Source organism: Suricata suricatta, chromosome 1, assembly GCF_006229205.1.
Source record: "Suricata suricatta isolate VVHF042 chromosome 1, meerkat_22Aug2017_6uvM2_HiC, whole genome shotgun sequence".
In the NCBI taxonomy this organism is placed as follows: domain Eukaryota; kingdom Metazoa; phylum Chordata; class Mammalia; order Carnivora; family Herpestidae; genus Suricata; species Suricata suricatta.
This window is the reverse complement of record NC_043700.1, coordinates 48,412,010-48,430,972: the sequence shown is the minus strand read 5'-3', so window position 1 is coordinate 48,430,972 and position 18,963 is coordinate 48,412,010. Positions and strand designations below refer to the sequence as shown.

At 39.6% G+C, this 18,963-nt stretch overlaps 1 protein-coding gene across 3 annotated transcripts in view; it reads right to left on the bottom strand.

The window, feature by feature from the left end:
- The window catches only part of MSRA (methionine sulfoxide reductase A), a 438,844-nt gene extending 422,343 nt beyond the window's left edge, over positions 1–16,501 (bottom strand). The window contains exon 1 of one of the 3 annotated variants that reach the window (XM_029938554.1): positions 16,195–16,501. In XM_029938554.1, the coding sequence (XP_029794414.1) occupies positions 16,195–16,330 (136 nt within the window). In that variant the 5' untranslated portion in view covers positions 16,331–16,501. The remainder of the gene's footprint in view (positions 1–16,194) is intronic. The other 2 variants (XM_029938549.1, XM_029938543.1) reach the window with 2 other exon arrangements.
- Positions 16,502–18,963: the final 2,462 nt, after the last annotated feature.

The following is an 18,963-nucleotide window of genomic DNA, read 5'->3' as shown; positions in this document are numbered from 1 at the left end:
AGTGCTGTCAGGGGTTCAGGAGGGAGGAAGAGATAAACAGGCAGAACACAGGGGACTTTTAGAGCAGTTAGACTATTCTTTATGATACTATAATGGTTCCATACACATCATTATAGATTGTCAAACCCACAGAATACACCAAAAAATGAACCCTGATGTAAAGTATGGACTTTACATCATGATAGTTTACGATAGTGTATCAATATTGGCTCATTGATTGCAACAAATGTGCCATACTAACATTAATACTAATACTAGTACTAGTACTAATACTAAATGTTAACAACAGGGGACACCTGGGGAGTGGGATACATGTACACATGGGAATCGTACTTCCCCCTCAATTTTTCTATAAACCTAAAACTACTCAAAGAAATAAAGCACATTAATTTTTTTAATATTTTAAGAGATAGAAGTTACTTGGAGATATTTCCATGATGTACTAATAAGTGAGAAGAGAAAAATGGAGAGAATAGAAGCCGATCCAATTTTTTTTAATGTTTTTTTATTTATTTTTTAGAGAGAGAGACAGACAGATAGACTGTGAGTAAAGAATGGGCAGAGAAAGAAAGACACAGAATTCGAAGCAGACTCCAGGCTCTGAGCTGTCAGCACAGAGCCTGACATGGGACTTGAACTCAAGGAGTATGAGATCATGGCCTGAGTTGAGGTCAGATGCTTAACTGACTGAGCCACCCATGCCCCCTCTGATCCATTTTTATAATCACACCAGCGTTTTGGATACTGGTTACTTGGGAAATTGGGCAAAGAGAATGAAAATGATTGAAAACTTACTGACAGACCAAACCTTGAGTGAAACTATAAATAAAAATCTGAGACTGAAGTACTAAAGGCCCTGAAGCCAGGAGAAGCCACCTCAGCAGAGACTGGGTAAACGAGCCCACTCTGGAGCAGTGAGAAGAATGGTGGCAGGCCCACCAGGTGGAGAAACTAGAGACAAAGCAAAGAACACTTGTTTCCTTACTAACTAGTTTAATATAAACATATGGAGAGAACAGTAGAGAATCCTCAGTTTTTAAATTCTATCAATTTTGTCAACCATCCTACAAGTTCCAAAGCAAACACATACATAAAATGAAGCCTAGATTAAGCTCTTTAACCAATCCTCTCATCCTGAAAAAGAAAAAAAAAAATGCCGGGTTTTTAATGAACCAAAATAGTTCAGGCTTAATAAGTTCCAGCATTATATTAATAGAAATCCCTTGGTTCATATCTTGCCCCTGGAAACGCATATTTAAATTTATGCAGCTTATTCCTTAAATTGGGTGTGCATTGCCCCAAAAGTACTGCAGCAGAGAGCGACCTAATCATATTCATCCAACTCCTAACTTTCACCAGAAAATAATTACTCCCTTTTATTCCACTTAACATAATAAATCCACAGAGCCTCACAGTATGAGCCTAATCCAGAAGAAGAAGAAGGAGAAGGAAAAGAAGAAAATATTTTGGTTTTTTTTTAGTTTCTTAAAATAAAAAGTTATCTGCAAGGGGCTCCTCAGCCCTCTTTTTACATTCAGAGGCAGCTGGATGCAGTTTCTACTCTTGGAGGTCTGTGGTCTCCCAGCAACCTGGCTCTGGTTGTCAGGGAGAGACCCCGCCTGAGCCGGGGCTGTTATCAGGCCCGCAGCAGTCCTAGGTGAGGGGCAGTGGGGAGCTCTGCGCCACGCTTCTTCATGCCAGTGCACACGTCCCGGTGTGCGAGGAATGCTAAGTGGTTAGCTAGGAACTCTGGGGACCAGCAGGAGTTGCTGCAGAGGACTTACTGCTAGATGACGTAGCTCTCTATGAATTGGCTCTCAGGAAGAGATAAGGAAATGGAGGTTTTCGGCAATGCAGTGTTTTCTCCGGGGCTCTATTTGACAGCTGGCTACTACTCCATTCTGCAAACTCTAACGTGGTTTTCTTTTCACCCGCTAACTACAGTACATTCAGGATTTTTTCACTTTAGCTTTCATTTTCTCCAGCTGGAAAGCTATGAATTCCTTCACAGTATTTCATTTTCATGACTCTTGCCTTTTGGGTAAAATCTGTTTAAATATCAATTTTTTTTTTAGTTGGCCAAAGAATAAGTTTTGGTCTCATGTGAACAATGCTTTTTAATTCTTCGCAGTGCATTTGACCTAAGCAAAGTATAAATTACCTAACAGTAAACTACTAATAAAAATAATCAAAGGTAAAATAGGAAAAAGTTGCAGAAGAAAATTCAAGACTAATGTTATAACTTTACCATGGTAACATTGTCAAAAGAATTCATTTTCTATACATGCTCAGGGAAGACATTCAATATTTCCAAATTTTATTCTTCATTTTATAAAAATGTAATGATAATATATTCATTGGAACATACTATAACTCTGCATTTCTTCCAGTCTCACTATTATCAATCTTCCTTATATTATAATGCAAATTTAATACACTTACTCAACAACAAGCTGGTGGATCAGAAATATACCCTGCTGAGAAACACTGCAGATTTGCTCATACTAAAGAACCATGTCTTTCTTTATGAAGGACAATAACCTTATGTGACCTCTCTTAAAAGACCCAGTTTACAGAAGAGATCCCAGCTAACCCAGAGGATATGCTGGATTTTGGTCAGGATAAAATCAAGCATTTGGCATTGTTAAGAAAATAAAATAAGACATTTGGCTCAAAATGGAGTCACTTATGCAAGCCCCACATTATCAAACCAAGACTTATTAACTTAGTTACAGTTCTGGCTCTCCAGAAATGAAATCTGAAACCAGTCATTCAGGAATTGCCTGATCAGTGCTAGTTAACTAGATTGCCACTCCCTAGAGGACCACATCCTTGCATTAACCAACCAGCTTTTTTGCCTAGTATAACTTCCTTGTTCCCATTCCCTTCTGCCTATATAGGCCTTCATTTGTGTATAAGCTCCTCAAAGATCCTTTATATCTGCTAGATCAGATGCTGCCCAACTCAAGTCAACTTTTGCTCAAATAAACTCTTAAAAAAATTAATGACTCAATTTATAACAGGATCATGAGTCAAAGTAGTCAAGTATCTCATCAAATGTAAAGAACATTTTGATAGGACATCTGGGGAAAGGTATCAGAAAACCAAGCAGCTCAGCCATTGTAATCCAAGCAAGACATCTGGCCATGCCAGCAGGGCACCATAACTAGACTAAGAGTTCTGGAACCACCAGGGAGAAAAACAGCAATCACGGAGCTCCCCATATATTACACAAACTCAACTTTCCCCTCCCTAAGGAGACACAGTGGAATGAAATTGCAAAACAAGGCCCTAAAGCCCTAGCTCCACCACAAACTCTTAAGAGCAATCGAAGTTGAAACTGCTCCCAAAAGGATGCACTGAAGGGGAAGAACTGAGTTGAGCCTTGAAAGACCCAGGAAGATTTCTTTAGATGGGCTGTGAGGAAGAAAAGCAAATGTCCTGGAAAGAAGGAACTAAGCACAGAGTCAGCTGTGGGGGGAGAGGAGGTGCAGAGCTCAGGAACACCGAGATTAGCAACAAGTTACAAGAAGTTTCTAACTCCAGGATGAAGAGTGTCATCATGTTAGCTATGATACAACAGAAATTACGCAAAATCAGACGGCTGCAAGCTATCAGTAGAAGGGAAGAGAGGGAAAAGACAAAAGCAGGGAAGGAATGTGTTCTGGCTTTGCAAAATCAGCAGTTCCTGCCAAGGAGATGCCCAGGTAGGTGTTTGCCTGATCATCCCTCACGTGAGCCAGCTCGAATGGGTTAGAGCTGATGACCTGCAAAGAAGCCCCTAAGTTGTCCTGAAGTCACCTCTAGCTCATTAAAACACTAAGATCTCCTCCTGTGGGTGGAGTTTCCTGCCATTTTTTGAACATACATTGTATGCACTACCATATTGACTTGATAGGCATGTGCAATCAAACTGAAGTGCCCAACTAATAAAATATGTATAAGTTCCTTATGTATCTGTTAGCTCCCTGCCCCCACTCCCAATGCACCAAATAAAAGCTTCCTGTGCTAACCCCATGGGGAGACAGTGCTTTGAGAGCTATGACTCTATCTCCTTATAACAAGTAATATAAAGTTCTTTGTTTTCAACATTTCCTTGGGTTGTGTTCAATTTGATGCAGCCCAAGTGCAACTGAACTTGTCTTGAGTTCAGTTACAATCACACCAATCACATAGAGTCACCATTATTTCCTACGTAGTGGTAGTATGAAATCTGATGTTTCAACAGATGTCTGATAGCGGTGCTCACAGTAAACTGAGAAGGATAAAGGCAGAGACCAAGGAAAGTGTTATGGTTACTTTATGTGTCAACTTGACTGGGCTAAGGGATACCCAGATGGTGGGTAAAACCCTCTTCTTTCTGGGTGTGTCTGACGCTCTCAGACAAACTAAAAATTCATGATGGAAGAGAGATGAAAAAATAGGATACAGAGAGTCCATGACTTTCACTCATCATGCATTTATACTCTGAATCCATCTTTTGCAGAATTCAGTCTTTCATACTTCACAGAGTTCAAAGATTTTGGCTGGCACAAGAGGACAGGGCTTCTTGATGAAATTAACACTGGAATGGATATACTACACTGAGTAAAAAGGATGGCTCCCATCAATGTGAGGAAGCCTCATCCAATCTGATCAGATCAGAACAAAAAATAGAGGAAAGGAAAGGTGAATGCACATTCTGCTTGAGCTGGCACATCCATTTTCTCCTGCCCTTGGACCTTAGGACTTGGACTAGGATTTATACCACTGGCTTCCCCCAATTCTCAGGCTTTCAGAGCTGGACTGAAACTACACCACCAACTATCCTGGGCCTCCAGCTTGCAGATGACAGACCTTGGACTTCTTAGTCTCTATTACCATGTGAGCCAATCCCTCATAATAAATCATATGTGTGTGTGTGTGTGTGTGTGTGTGTGTGTGTGTGTGTGTGTGTATGATACACATCTGCTTCTGTTTCTCTGGAGAAACCTGACTAATACAGAAGAAACAATCAGACTTATTGGAGGAGGCATATATTAAATATAGGGGCAAGGTTCAAAGATGAGTGTAAACTAAATATGTATCCAAAATCTTGAAGGCCAGATGATTAAATATGGTCTTAGAACTGAGTTTAGGGTTATGGTAGGACATATATATTCCTGGAAGTATGCAGGTAAACGGAAATGGAAAAGCAGAACTTTTGCAATATGATACCTAGATTTTAAAAGCCATCCACAAGCAAGACTTGTTAGAATCTAGCCACCCATGAGAAAAAGGGTAGAAGGAGGAAAAAAGTAAAATGAGGGCAGTGAAAGGGGCGATGCCAGCAAATACCAATTCTGCTTTTCCAAAGATAAGACCGTTGTCAAGTACTGCCAACCTCTTACCACCTCCTAGCTTAGATACAAGTTAAAATAAGGAATTGCTGGTTAGGACAAACGCATGGCCCACCAGAAGTTTGCTGTAATGAAATCTCCTGCAAGCATGGTAGAAACTCAGTTCTGTGAAGCTAAGCCTGGGCTGATGCTCTGAACTACAAGAAAGAGAGGGAGCACCCAGTACAGAAACTGCCATGGCATAACTGGCTGGACTGACATTCCATTCCTCAGGTAGGGTCAACTCCTCATCACTAACATTTCCATTTGGCTGCAGAAATTCTGTCTAGCTAATAAAGTGTTCTGGTATGAGAGGAAAATCCATTAACATTTTGGAAACCAGCAAACAATGGCGATCCCAAAGCCTTAAACAGATATACCCTTCCTGTCTTCTTCAGGCCACTGTTCTCTCCATTACTCATTCAGACATTTTATTGACTACCTATTACGTGCCATGACACATAATATATGTATGTCTGTTATGTATGATACCATTCATAGGGGCTGGCCTCTCAGAGCTCACAACCTCATATGTTACAGTCATTCCACAAATTTTTATTGCCAGCCCACTGTGTTCCAGGCACAGAGACTAAGATCATCCCTCCCCTTAAGTAGTCTGCAGTCTAGTGGTACATTTTCACAGAATGTTAGATACTGGATGCTCTCAAACTGGGAAATTATGATGGAAGAGAGATGAAAGAATAGGATACAGAGAGTCCACGACTTTCACTCATCATGCATTTACAGTCTGAATCCATCTTTTGCAGAATTCAGTCTTTCATATTTCATCAGAGTTCAAAGTTCATTTGACTGGCACACGACGAGAGGGTCAGCCAGATGCTGAGGCATGAGAAGGGTCCCGGCCATGTGCTGGGTTGGCAGGACACTGGGGTCTATGAAGGGTCAGACCAAGCCTAGCAAAGAGACCTCCACTCTGGCCCTTGCTGAAGGCCTGGAGGCTTCTGGCTCTTTTGGGGCCCATGTCACAGGCTGATGTCTCCTCACCCAAATAGTTCCCCATTCCTTGCTTCAGCTGTCCTCCCTCTCCTCCCTTCACCAGATGAAGCAGGGGGTTGCTATGACCCCGGATCCTGGGGGTAGCAGGCCAGGGCCCATGGACTCTGCTGAGCAGGATGCATCTTTCTGCAACCACTGCTGCAGATTCCTAGCAAATCCCAACTTAGAGACTGAAAGATGAGAGTGCTCTTCATCATTTATCCTGCAAGTAGGAGAGTTTACTACCGGTCAGCTGAAGTCTATCACCACTAGTGAAAAAATGACTCAGCGTATATACTCCAGGGACAAAAGATCAGCTATGTTAGCCTCTCTGTGTCATACTGGTCACACAATGGTCACACAAAAAGACCACCTTTAGCCAACATTAACCATACTTTACCTGATATCCATACACCATAACTGAGTGCCTGATGTGGGTAGTGTCCTCTGTGAACTGCTACAGACTACGAAATAAAACAGGATCAACCATGGCCAATGCCTCCCTTCAAGGAGTGAAACATGGCTCCTCCCTCTGGACAGCTTTCTTTTTTTCTTTTAAGTTTCTTTATTTTTGAGTGAGAGAGAGTGTGGGAGAGGAGCACAGAGTGAGGGGGACAAAGGATCTGAAGTAGGCTCTGTGCTGACAATAGACAGCCCGCTGTGGGACCTGAACTCACAAACTGCGAGATCATGACCTGAGTCAAAGTCGGACAGTTAACCAACTGAGCCACCCAGGCACCTCAGGACAGCCATCTCTCAAGGTAGCCCTCCCTCATATGAGGAGATAACAACCTGGGTAGTAGCACAGTACCTAAGTAACAATGTGAGATCCAAGAGGAGGATTCATAAAATAGTGCCTAATAATTTGTCCAGAAGAAAAAGAAAGGGATCACTTAGGTTGGAAAGAAAAGGGAATCAGGGCAAGTTTTGAGGAAGAGGTGGCATCAGAATATATGGGAAACAATTTCACCTGAGCAAGCATTTAACAAACATTTAATGAATGACTAAATGAAAACTCTGGTATATGGAACCCACTTAGGAAGAATCACATGAGCAGCTCCAGAGACCAAACACTGAAACACATGTTAGCCAGAGGCACGGTGGGAAGAAAGGCTGGGATGCTAAGGATCAGATCAGGAGAGGTATGAATACCCTTATGCCAGGGACTTCAGGAAACAGTGAGGGTTCTGAAACAGAGGGTAAAATAAAGAGCTTTAGACAAGATGCAAAGAGGAAAAATAATAGCTCTGTGTCCTACAATTTAGAAATTAATCACACATTGGGGAAAATTTTTCTAAAAGGAAAATTATTTTCTATCATTTTCTTTTAAAAGTCTATGTACATCACTCAAAATAAAAGAAACACACATAATGCCTTCTACATAATAGTGGAAGGAATTTGTCCCCAAAGATCTTTTCTTTGTATAAATGATGCCACCACAATTGATGCTTCAATAAAAATGAATATTTATGAAATGTAAAATGACTTGGATTAACTTATTCCAATTTCACTCTCTAAATTTAGATTTTTAAATCATGCCAAAATGTAGATTTTGATTACAAAAGCAAGTTGGGAAGGAAAAAAAAAGACTTACTTGACAAGAAAAAGAGAGCAAAATTTAAAAAACAGAATTGGAAACAGGGATGACAAAAGATGACAGAAAGGTGGTCAATTAAACTAAAAATCACAGAAAAAGATCATCCTCATAGTAGAGTTCTTTAACCCAATAATGCAGTCATATATCAAGAATCAAGTTACATGAAAGACTGAAGGAAAATCTCCCACTTGTGTGTTCCATCCATCTTAAGCTCACTGCACAGCCCTCTCCCCAGCTTTTAGTTTCTTAGCTATCCTTTCAAAGTTTCTTTGTGCATACATCTTATTATTTTCCTCCTTGTTCACACAAAAATTAGCATACCATAGAACACTGTTCTGACCTTGCTTTTCTCACTTAACACTATATCTTGGCAATCTCTCCATACCCATTCATATAGATTTTCCATGTTCTTTTTTACAGCTGCATATTCCATTGTGAAGACGAACCACAATTTATTTAACTAGCCCCTATTGATGGGCATTTGGGTTGTTTCCAATCTTTGGCTACTGCAAACAAAGCTGCAGTGAATAACCTGGTATAGTCATCATTTGGCATGCGTGCAAGTGTATCTGTAGGATAAATTCCCAGAATTGAATTCCTGGGTCAAAAGGTATATGCATTTAAATTTTTTACAGATATTGCCAAATTGCCTTCTGGAAGAGTTGAGCCAATTTACACTCTCGCCAGCAATGTACAAGAGTGCCTTTTTCCTTAAGGATTTACCAACAGAGTGTACCATCAAAGTTCTGGATTTTTGCCAATCTGAAAAATGAAAAATGGTGTTTGCATTCTCCTCATTATGAGAGAAGCTGCTCGCTCTTTTATATGTTTAAGAGCCAATTGTACCTCCTTTTCTATAAACTATCTGTTCATAACCTCTGCCTATTTTTCTAATGGATGTTGGTGTTTTCTTATTAATTTCTAGGAGCTTCTTACATATTAAAGAGAATAGTCCTTCTCTTGTAAGTTGCAAATACTTACCCCAGTCTGTCTTTTGAATTTGTTTATGGTAATTATTGCCATGAGAAGACTTATTTTGATGTGATCTAACTTATCAATTTTTTAAGTCTTCTGATTTTCAAGTCATAGTTAGAAAGGCCTTCCTTACCCCAAGATTATAAAGGAATTCTCCTTTTCTCACATTTAATTGTTTCATTTTTATACGTAACTAAATGGAGACACAGTATAGTAGTTAAGATCACAAACTCCAGAGCCAAATCGCCCACATTCTTGTCCCAGCTCCACCATTTATTAGCTATGTGACCTTGGATAGGTCACCTAACCTCTATGGGCCAGTGTCCAGGTAAACGAATGCAGTTAATAATTACCATATGGGGGGCTTACTGTGAGGATTAAATGTCTTGGTAAATGTAATTACTAGAACGCCTGACATACAGTAAGCACTCAATAAGCATGAGCTATTATCATCAAATATCTGTTTAAAACTTATCCTGGTTTAAGATGTGAAATACAGATCCAACTTTCTTTTTCCATATGGCTACCCAGTTGTCCCATAACTATTTTTTGAATATTCCATCTTTTCCCCACTGATTTAAGATACCTTCTTTAAGATATACTACATTCCCATACATATTTAAGAATTTCTCATCTTTCTACTCTGTTCCATTGACCTATCTATTCATGGACAAGTATCACACTGACTAAATTACTGACCTATACTTTAACTATGTGGTGGGATTAGCTGCCCCTCTCTGCTCTTCTTTGACAGTTACTGTAACTCTTCCTGTTTATTTGTCCCTATAAATTTTTATTAATTTTTTAAGTAGGCTTCAGCCAGCACACAGCCCTACACAGGGCTTGAACTCAGATCAAGGTCAAGACCTGAGCTGAGATCAAGAGCTAGTCACTTAACCAACTGAACCACCACGGTGCCCCACCATATGAATTTTTTTAGTGTATTTGGCTCTAGAATAAAACAAAAAAATATTAGTTTTTATTGAAACCATGTTACCCTATAAATTAACTTAGGGACAACTGATATATGTTTCCTGTTCAGTCTTCCTACCCAAGAACCTGGTATGTCTTGCTATTTGTGCAAGTCTTCTTTTGTGTCCTTCAGTTTTAAAGTTTTCTTTACATGGATCTTGCATATCTCTTGCTAAGCTTATTCATAAATTTTAACTGTTTTGGTTGCTATTATAGATGGAGTGTTTTCTTCCATGTATTTTCTAACAAGTTGTTTACACAGAGTAAAGCTATTGGTTGTTGTCTAGTATATACCCTAAGACCGTACTATGAATTCTCTTGGATTTTCCAGATATATAATCTCATTAACTGAAAGTTAGTGTCCATTTTACCTTCTATTTTCCAATTTGTACATTTCTAATTGCCTTCTGATATATATAATGCATTACCTACCACTTATAAAACAATGTTAAATAATAAACAATCACCCAGAGAAGGCCTAGTCATGCTTTAATCCATGTTAGGCAACCTTAGAAAAGTTGCACAGTAAAGAAATTTGGAGGTTTGAATCTCACCTCTTGCAAGTAGAAATCTACTAGGCCACAGTTTATAAAAAGATGAAATTTTTTTCAACACCAAAAGAATAATAATAATCCCAATTAAAAATTGGGTACAAGATATCAACAGACACTTCTCCAAAGAAGACATACAGATGGATACACGGAAAAATGCTCAACATCACTCATCATCAGGGAAATCAAAATCAAAATCACAATGAGGTATCACCTCACATCTGTTAGAACGGCTAAAATCAAAAACACAAGAAAGAACAAGTGTTGGTGAGGCTATGGAGAAAAAGAAACCCTCAAGTACTGTTGATGGAAATGCAAACTGGTACAGCTACTGCAGAAAACAGTATAGAGATCCCTCAAAATTAAAAATAGAATTATCATATTATCCAGTAATTCTACTACTGGGTATTTACCCAAAGAAAAACAAAAACACTAATTCAAAAAGATATATGCAGCCCTCTGTTTATTGCAACATTATTTATAATAGCCAAATTATAGAAGCAATCCAAGTATCCATCAATAGGTGAATAAATACAGAGGATGTGGTTACACACACACACACACACACACACACACACACACACACACACACACCGGAACAGTACTCAACCATAAAAAAGAATGAGATCAGGGTACCTGGATGGCTCAGCTGGTTAAACGTCCGACTTCTGATTTCAGCTTAGGTCATGATCTCAGGGTGTGTGGTATCAAGTCCCATGTCTAACTCCATGCTGATAGCACAGAGCCTGCTTAGGATTCTCTCTCCCCCTCTCTCTCTGCCCCTCCCCTGCTAATATTCATTCTCTTTCTCTCTCTCTCTCTCTCATAATAAATAAACTTTAAAAAAATGAAAGTTTAAGGGTGCCTGGGTGGCTCAGTCAGTGGAGCACCCGACTTTGGCTCAGATCATAATCTCACAGTTCGTGAGTTCGAGCCCCGCCTCAGGCTCTGTACTGACAGCTCAGAACCTGGAGCCGGCTTCGGATTCTGTGTCTCCCTCTCTCTCTCTCCTCCCCTGCTCGTACTCTCTCTCTCTCTCTCTCTCTCTCTCTCTCAAAAATAATAAACATTAAAAAAATTTTTTAAGAAACTTTAAAAAAAGAATGAGATCTTGACATTTGTAACAACATGGATGTACCCAGAGAGTATAATGCTAAGTGAAGTAAGTCAGGGAAAGATAAATACTGTATGATTTCATTCATATGTGGAATTTAAGAAACAAAATAAAGGAAAAATGAGACAAACCAAAAAACAGAGTCTTAAATATAGAGAACAAACTGATGGTTACCATAGGGAAGGAGGGTGGGGGAAAGGGATAAAATAGGTGAAGGCAATTAAGAGTACACTTATCGTGATGAGCACTGAGTGAAGTACTGAATTATTGAATCACTATATTGTACACCTGAAACTAATATAATACTGTATGTTACCTACACTAGAGTTGAAATAAATTTTAAAAATATTTTTATAAGATAAAAAATTTTACATCATGAAAATTTTCTTAAGAGCACAAAAAGTTAAGATTAAAGCTAAGATGATAACCCTTAACAACAAAAGTATTTAGTAATGGTGCACACCAGCTACTAGGCTGAGCAAGAGTGGACCATCTCCACATTTTTTCCTGATTGGGACTTCAGTAGGAATTTCTACGTTTCTTCAATAAGCGTGATGTTGACCTTGGTACAGAAATAGATTCATTATAATGTTAAGGAAGTAGCCATCTCTGAGAGTTATTATCAAGAAAAGTTGATAGTCAATGATCAACTTGCCTTTCCAGCATCCCAATGACAGTTATATCATTTTTCTCCGTAGATCAATTAAATGATAAATTATAATAATAGATTTCCTAATACTGACCCATCCTTGCATTTGGGAACTAACTCCCATCGCTGGATTCTGTTCACTCATATTTATTTTGCAGTTCTTCATCAATATTCATTAAGTGGGACAGGTTTGCAGTTTTCTTTTTTGTGCAATCTTTATCAGGTTTGGTTTTAATACTATACTTACTGCTTTAAAAAAAATCTGATAATTCTCTTAGTTTAAATACTATTAGAATGAACTGCTCGTTAAATATTTAGTAAAAGTGTCAGTGCAAAGCCATCTGAACATGATGCTTTGAGAGGAGGCAACTCTTTGACAACTTCATTTCTGCTAGAAAAATCATCATGTTTAGATTTCCTAAATGTTTCTGGTATCAGTTTGGGTCAGTTATATTTTCCTAAAATTATCTACTCCATCCAAGTTTTCAAAGACTTAATTAAACAGGCTCTCATGAGTCTTTAAATTTTCAATTTCTATTACTCTCCCTTCTCAGTTCTTAAATTTGTATATATGTATTTTCTTCCTTTTCTCTTAATAGAGAGCTACACATAGTTCATAAATTTCATTGTCACAGTTCAACTGCTTTTCAAAGAGGCACCTTTTGGATTACCCATATTGTTCTACTGTTTTTCTATTTATATTAAAGTTCTTAAAAGAGTACTCCATGAGCAGGTGTTCTACATCTCTTCCTCTCTCCAAAAAAAACCATAGTAATACAGTGAACACTAAGAATACAAAGGCAAGAAAGCAGAGATTAAATAGGAGCTGTCAATGTTATCTTGAATGATATCTCCAAATCCCAAACACCTGATCAAAAAACAGATTAGCAATATCTCCAATAGGCAAAACAAACAAAAACCAAAGTGCCATTAAAAAATATATATATATACTGGGCTTATACAGTAATTAATTCACTGGAAATAAGATTAGTTCTAACTATAATAAACTCACATTTTAACAACATAGGAGACACTCTGAGGTTTTAATTATAAGCCTTCCACCTCCTGACTGTCTCTAGCAATTAACTGCCCACCATTTCAGTTCAACAAGCATGAATTTCACTTTTCCCCAAAGTTCTCTGAGTATTGCTGTCTAACCAGACACTAAAACAGAGACAGACCGTCGTACAGCTGGTTAAGTGTACGACTTCAGTTCAGGTCATGATCTCACGGTTCGTGGGTTCGAGCTCCACATTGGGCTCTGGGCTGACAGCTAGCTCAGAGCCTGGAGCCTGTCTTTGGATTCTTTGTCTCCCTCTCTCTCTGACCCTCCCCTGCTCATGCTGTCTCTCTCTCTCTCTCTCTCTCTGTCTCTCTCTCTCTCAAAAATAAATAAAAACGTTTTTTAAAATTTTTAAATAAATAAAAAGATAAATAAAAGATCAGGCAAACTGCTTACATGCACTGACAGCCAGCCAGCCAGTGCTGTCCAGAACCCACACCACTAACCTGAAGTGTGCTTCGAATGAAGCAGTCCAGTCCAAGTTTAGTTGTAACCACCCAAAATAGGACTATTCATGTTTTGATCCACTATAGGTAGTCTGGGAGGCACTAAACATTAAAGAAATTTGAAGGATTGAATCTTACCTTCTTGCAAAGTAGAAATCTACAATTAGGCCATAGTTTATAAAAGAGTGTTGTTTCCTTACGAATACCAAAAAAGGTAGGATTAAGGCTAAGATGATAACTCTTCACATGAAAAATAGTTGATAATAGTGCACAAAGACAAAGCCTAGTACTAAGCTGAACCAAAGACACTGAACAGGACTTTTCTTCTAAAAACAAAAGGTGATGCTTTTATCATAGAACTTCTGAGTCAGGGTACAAACAACAGACATTAAGATAATAAACAGAAATGAAGGGCTGTTAAACAGATTGGAGGTTGGGGTAGAGATGAATTTGACTTTCAAAAAATAAATATTAAATCTATAAGCTTACAGCTTACAGCCACCAAAACCTACCAACGAGGTAATCATATCCTGCCCATTTCTGGGGCCAATCCGAGAACTTGCAAAAAATCCTGTCAAAGCAGGAGTTGTATCAGGAGTGGGGACTGGACCGGCTACAATCTAAAACTGAAATATTTAGGGAGGAAAAGAGTTACAACAGCAATGCAATAAGGACATATGCGTTGCATATGCATATGTATTGTAGGCTTGGCCCTACACCCAAAAAAAGCAGTTTACTGGTCCAGATACAGAGATGTATGCATGGCTATATAGAAAGACAAGACAGAAGAGTCTGGAACAGAACCAGGCCCTGAGGTTTTCCATTAGAGTTATTAGGTGGATAAGACAAATAAATCATTGGCTCATTTCCATCATGTTGGTTAATCTTTTACCAAAAGTGTTATTTATGTACCAGCTAACTGATTGGGAAGACTTTGGTTAAGTTTAAGAGAACTAAATCTTGGTCAGAGCTGATCTGAACCAGTTTGGAGATCTGATCAAAATGCTTGCCTTCGTTTGCTTGTGTTTCAGATTTCTGGGAGGGCATACCAAAGACACCCGTGGTGTGCAAAGAGGAAGTTCAATGCAAGTTTTAGATACTCAGCATTGAAAAAGCACTGCCTTTAAGTATCCATTTATGCACACTAGTTTGTAAAAGGCAATTTATTTTTAAAATAAAAGTCCAAAATTAATTGTGAGTCAAAAAACAAACTTTTAGGGCTGGCCATGAGTTAGCTGGAGTTGAAGTGAGGGAGGCTTAAGTAGAACTGCTAATGTAGATGGAGAAACAAGTTACACAGCGTAAGTTTCTAAACTGCCTCAAATCCAAAAAACCTCTACCTTTCCCACTCTCATACTGATTACTGTGTCCAATATGCAGACCCTCGCTGTGACCTCCTCCTATACCTACCCAATAATTCTTTAAGGAAAAGAAAAACAGAATTCCTAGGAATTTTTAAATGCAGGATTTACCTTGGCATTGAGCCATATGTAGAAGACTAATCACCATTTTATCCTCCAACTACTCTAAGGCAGTGGTTTACAAACTATGGAGTGTTTGTTTAAAGTACAAATTGTCAGGACCACACTCTGAGAAGCACTACACCAAGATAATCCTACTTAAAGTACTGGTCCCCAGGTTGGTGTACTTGTTAATAGTCTGCAATAGAAACTGAGGCTTAAGCTTTACGAAAAGAACCTTTAGAGTAGTTTAACATTACTGGGCACCCAAGCATGTGATCATTTTGCTGGCTTTTTTTTTTCTTACTGTATTTTCCAAAAGTATTGGTTTGAGATTGGAAAATTTTTAACTTTGTATAGTTCTAAAGCTGACACCTCCGCACTACTGACAAACCCGGGCAGACACGCGAGGACGGGTCTAGGGACAGCTCCTGCCAACTGGGAGAAACCGGACAGTCATGGAGGATAATAGAAGCCCAAAGGCATATTGGACCCAGTATAGTAGACTGAGATACAATTTCAAAACTGCAGTTTTCATCGTTCTGTATCATCCCACTGCCTCCCGTGACAACACGCACTTTCACTGCAAGTAGCCAGTATCCCAGAAAACCGTGCGTAAAAGTGGAGGCACAGAAGCCGGCAAAGGACACACACACACACATCTGTGAGCAAGATCGGCTATCGAGACAGCGCTTTTCCTACCCAAAGTTGGAAGCCACCGGGATATTTGGACTATAGGTGAGTTTTACCAACGTACGAGATTCCACCAGAGCGCTTCAGGCTATTTAAGGTATAAGTCAAATAAAGAAAGAAGACCGATCGCCCCCGCCCAACGCACCACGCACCCTCCCCAAACGGTGCCTATCCGCGCCTGCGCAGACCCCAAACTAACTAATCCGCCCGAGACCTGCCCTTCGCTCTCTTCCGGAAGGGCAGAGGAGGCGCAACCGCCGGGCGCTGACGCGCATGCGCAACTACGACGCCGGTGCCTTCCGCGAGTGCCAGAATCCTTACCCGCTACGGGGATCGGCTCCTTCCGGCCTGGCAGGGCCTCCTGGGGGCTGACGATTTTAGAGGCGGAGTCGCCCATTCTCGGGACAGGAAAGAGGCTATGGAAAAGCTGGCTAGCTCTCCTGGTGGCCAAGAGCATGGGCGGGCCGCTGGCCGAGAGGCTGCCGAGCGGAAGCGGAGCGGCGGCTATGGGACCGGCGTGCACTGGGCCGCGCTGCGGTGGGGGGGGTCCGCCGAGGCCGCGTGCGCTGCGGGCTTTGACCGCCGCCGCCCTGGAATCAAGGTTACCTAAGGCTAGCGCCAGAAGGGCTGTAACTGAGGGCGTGTTCTCCGTCCGGGGGTAGGGGGTGGGGTAGGCGAAGGGACGTGGGTGGGGCGGGGTACCTGGTCCTAGGAGGCATCAGCGAGCGTTTCTGGTTCGGCTTCGGCTTCAAAAGAATTTGCCAGGCAGAGAACAAATGTACTAATTGCCCTACTAAGTACGTGAAGCGGCGGAGGCCAAAAAAATAATGCCTAGCCTTTGATTTTAACGTTCGTTCCCTCCTTAAAAACCTTAGCGTTGTTCAGTATGTCCAATAAGGTATAAGACGACCTACACAGGCAACGAGAATGTGTGTGTATTTCCACTGGAGCCATTATAAATTATCAGAAAGAGGAGTATCCAAAATAAAAACTAAGCACAACTTTCAAAAAGCTCAGTATAGGGAAGATAATTCAGAATAATGTTTTTTATATATACACACACACACAAAGTATACACTGATGAACCCATTTTGCAAGGGGGAAAATAGAGAATCAAGGCACTAATACCACCATTAACGCAGTTTATGTGAATTTAATGCTGCTGTTGGCCCATTCTTGTTTCTCAACTCGTGGGAGATAACATTTGTTTCTGTGACAAATTTTAAACCCAAAAACTAAGGTGGGTGAAGCCAGTTGGGTATCTTGGGAGTTCTGTATGTGAAATGTTGGTTTCACACAAACGTTCTGCCAGAATGGGCAGATAGTCTCATGAGGGAAGGAACTTCAGATTACCATACACAGAAATGAGAAGGCTTTGACTCGACCTCCGCTGTGAGTAACCTTTTTGTTTTAATGTGGTCTGGACTGTAACAGAAGGACAGGAGGACTGGCCCTACAATATTGTAGAATAAGGTCTGACATGTAACATTAGGCTTAAAGTCTTTAGTTTCTAATTTAGATTTCCTCTGGGCAATTTGCCTCAGTTTTTACTTTATGCTATTAGATTATACAGAGTAGTTTCTACAGGCTGCTTGAAAACACTCCAAGGTATCTCTTCCATGCTTGGTCACTGCTGAGCACTTGAAAAATTAAGATCACCTCTCTGTCAGAGGAAATATTCTGTGTGTATTTTTTTTTAATTATTGCCTTTTGATACATACTGATTTTATGTTTTGTGGTTGATTGTATGAAATTAAACATTAGAAATAAACCAAGAACTGAAGAATTTTTCATGTCACAAAGTACTTATACATTAAGTGAAAAAGCACTACAGAGCTACATACAGTATGTGTGTATGTACTATGTAGTATATATAAAAATGCATGTACCTCCACTTGGTACACCCACTAAGGAAAGATGAGAAAAAATTAAAATAATGGTTGCAGATTTGTTGTTTAAGGTAATGGTCTACTGATTGTCCTTTTCTTATAATGGTCTGTATTATTACAGTCTTCTCAACTGTTCCAATGCTTGATACTTCTATTACAAAAAAATGTTTTTAAAGGACAAATACCTTGATTTATTTCAAAGCTTGTTTCCCTTCCCCTGCCCCCCCCATCCCCCATAAAGCAGGGGCTGCTTCTCTCATTTACCAGAATAGTTGCAAGAAAAGTTATATAGAGGTTGGTTGGTTGGTTGGTTGGTTGGTGGAAAAAATTAAAAATTACTGCCTTCAATGATGCCATTTTCACCACTAGGACTTTCTTTTCTTCAGACTCTCCTTATCCCTTCTGACTTCCACACGTTTTTTGTCCATATTGGGCACGCACTGCTTTGATATGTTATTTTTGTGATTATGCACTGGTTTTCCAACAAATTCTAACCATGTATGTTCTTTAGCTTGCAGCCTAAGCATCCTCTTTGATTTGACAAAGACTCAGAATACAACAGTTTAAACAAAACAGAAGTTTACTTCTCTTTTACATACAATCTAGAAGGAAGTAGTTAATTACTGACTGGACCATGTATTTTCGTCTATCATACTGAATTAGCTTAACTGCCCAGTGGTTAGTATTGGTTTAATTGGGCCAAAATCCTGATTTAGATTAGCAAAAGTTTAGTTTCCATTTGTTTAAAAATGACTCTGCCTTGGCCCTTGGAGACAAGGATACTTCATACTCTATCCCAAATTTGGCCTAGGTTTTAGTTAGGATATAGATTAGGTTGCTTTAACAGAGACCCATAGATACTGTATCTGAAATAAGAGGTTTTTTTAATTAAAACATAGTTAACACAATATTGCATTCATTTCAGATCTGTAACCTAGTGATTAAACAAATCTACAGTTATTCTCCTCACAAGTGTAGCTATCATCTGTCACCGTACAATACTATTACAATACTGTTGACTATATCCCTCATGTTGTGACTTATTCATTCCATACCTAGAAGCCCATATCTCCCACTCCCCTTCACCCATTTTACCCATTCCCCACCTCCTTCCCCTCACAACCATCAGTTTGTTCTCTGTATTTATGGATCTGAAATAAGACAGTTTTGGAGTTTTTTGTCATATACTAGTCCAGAGGTA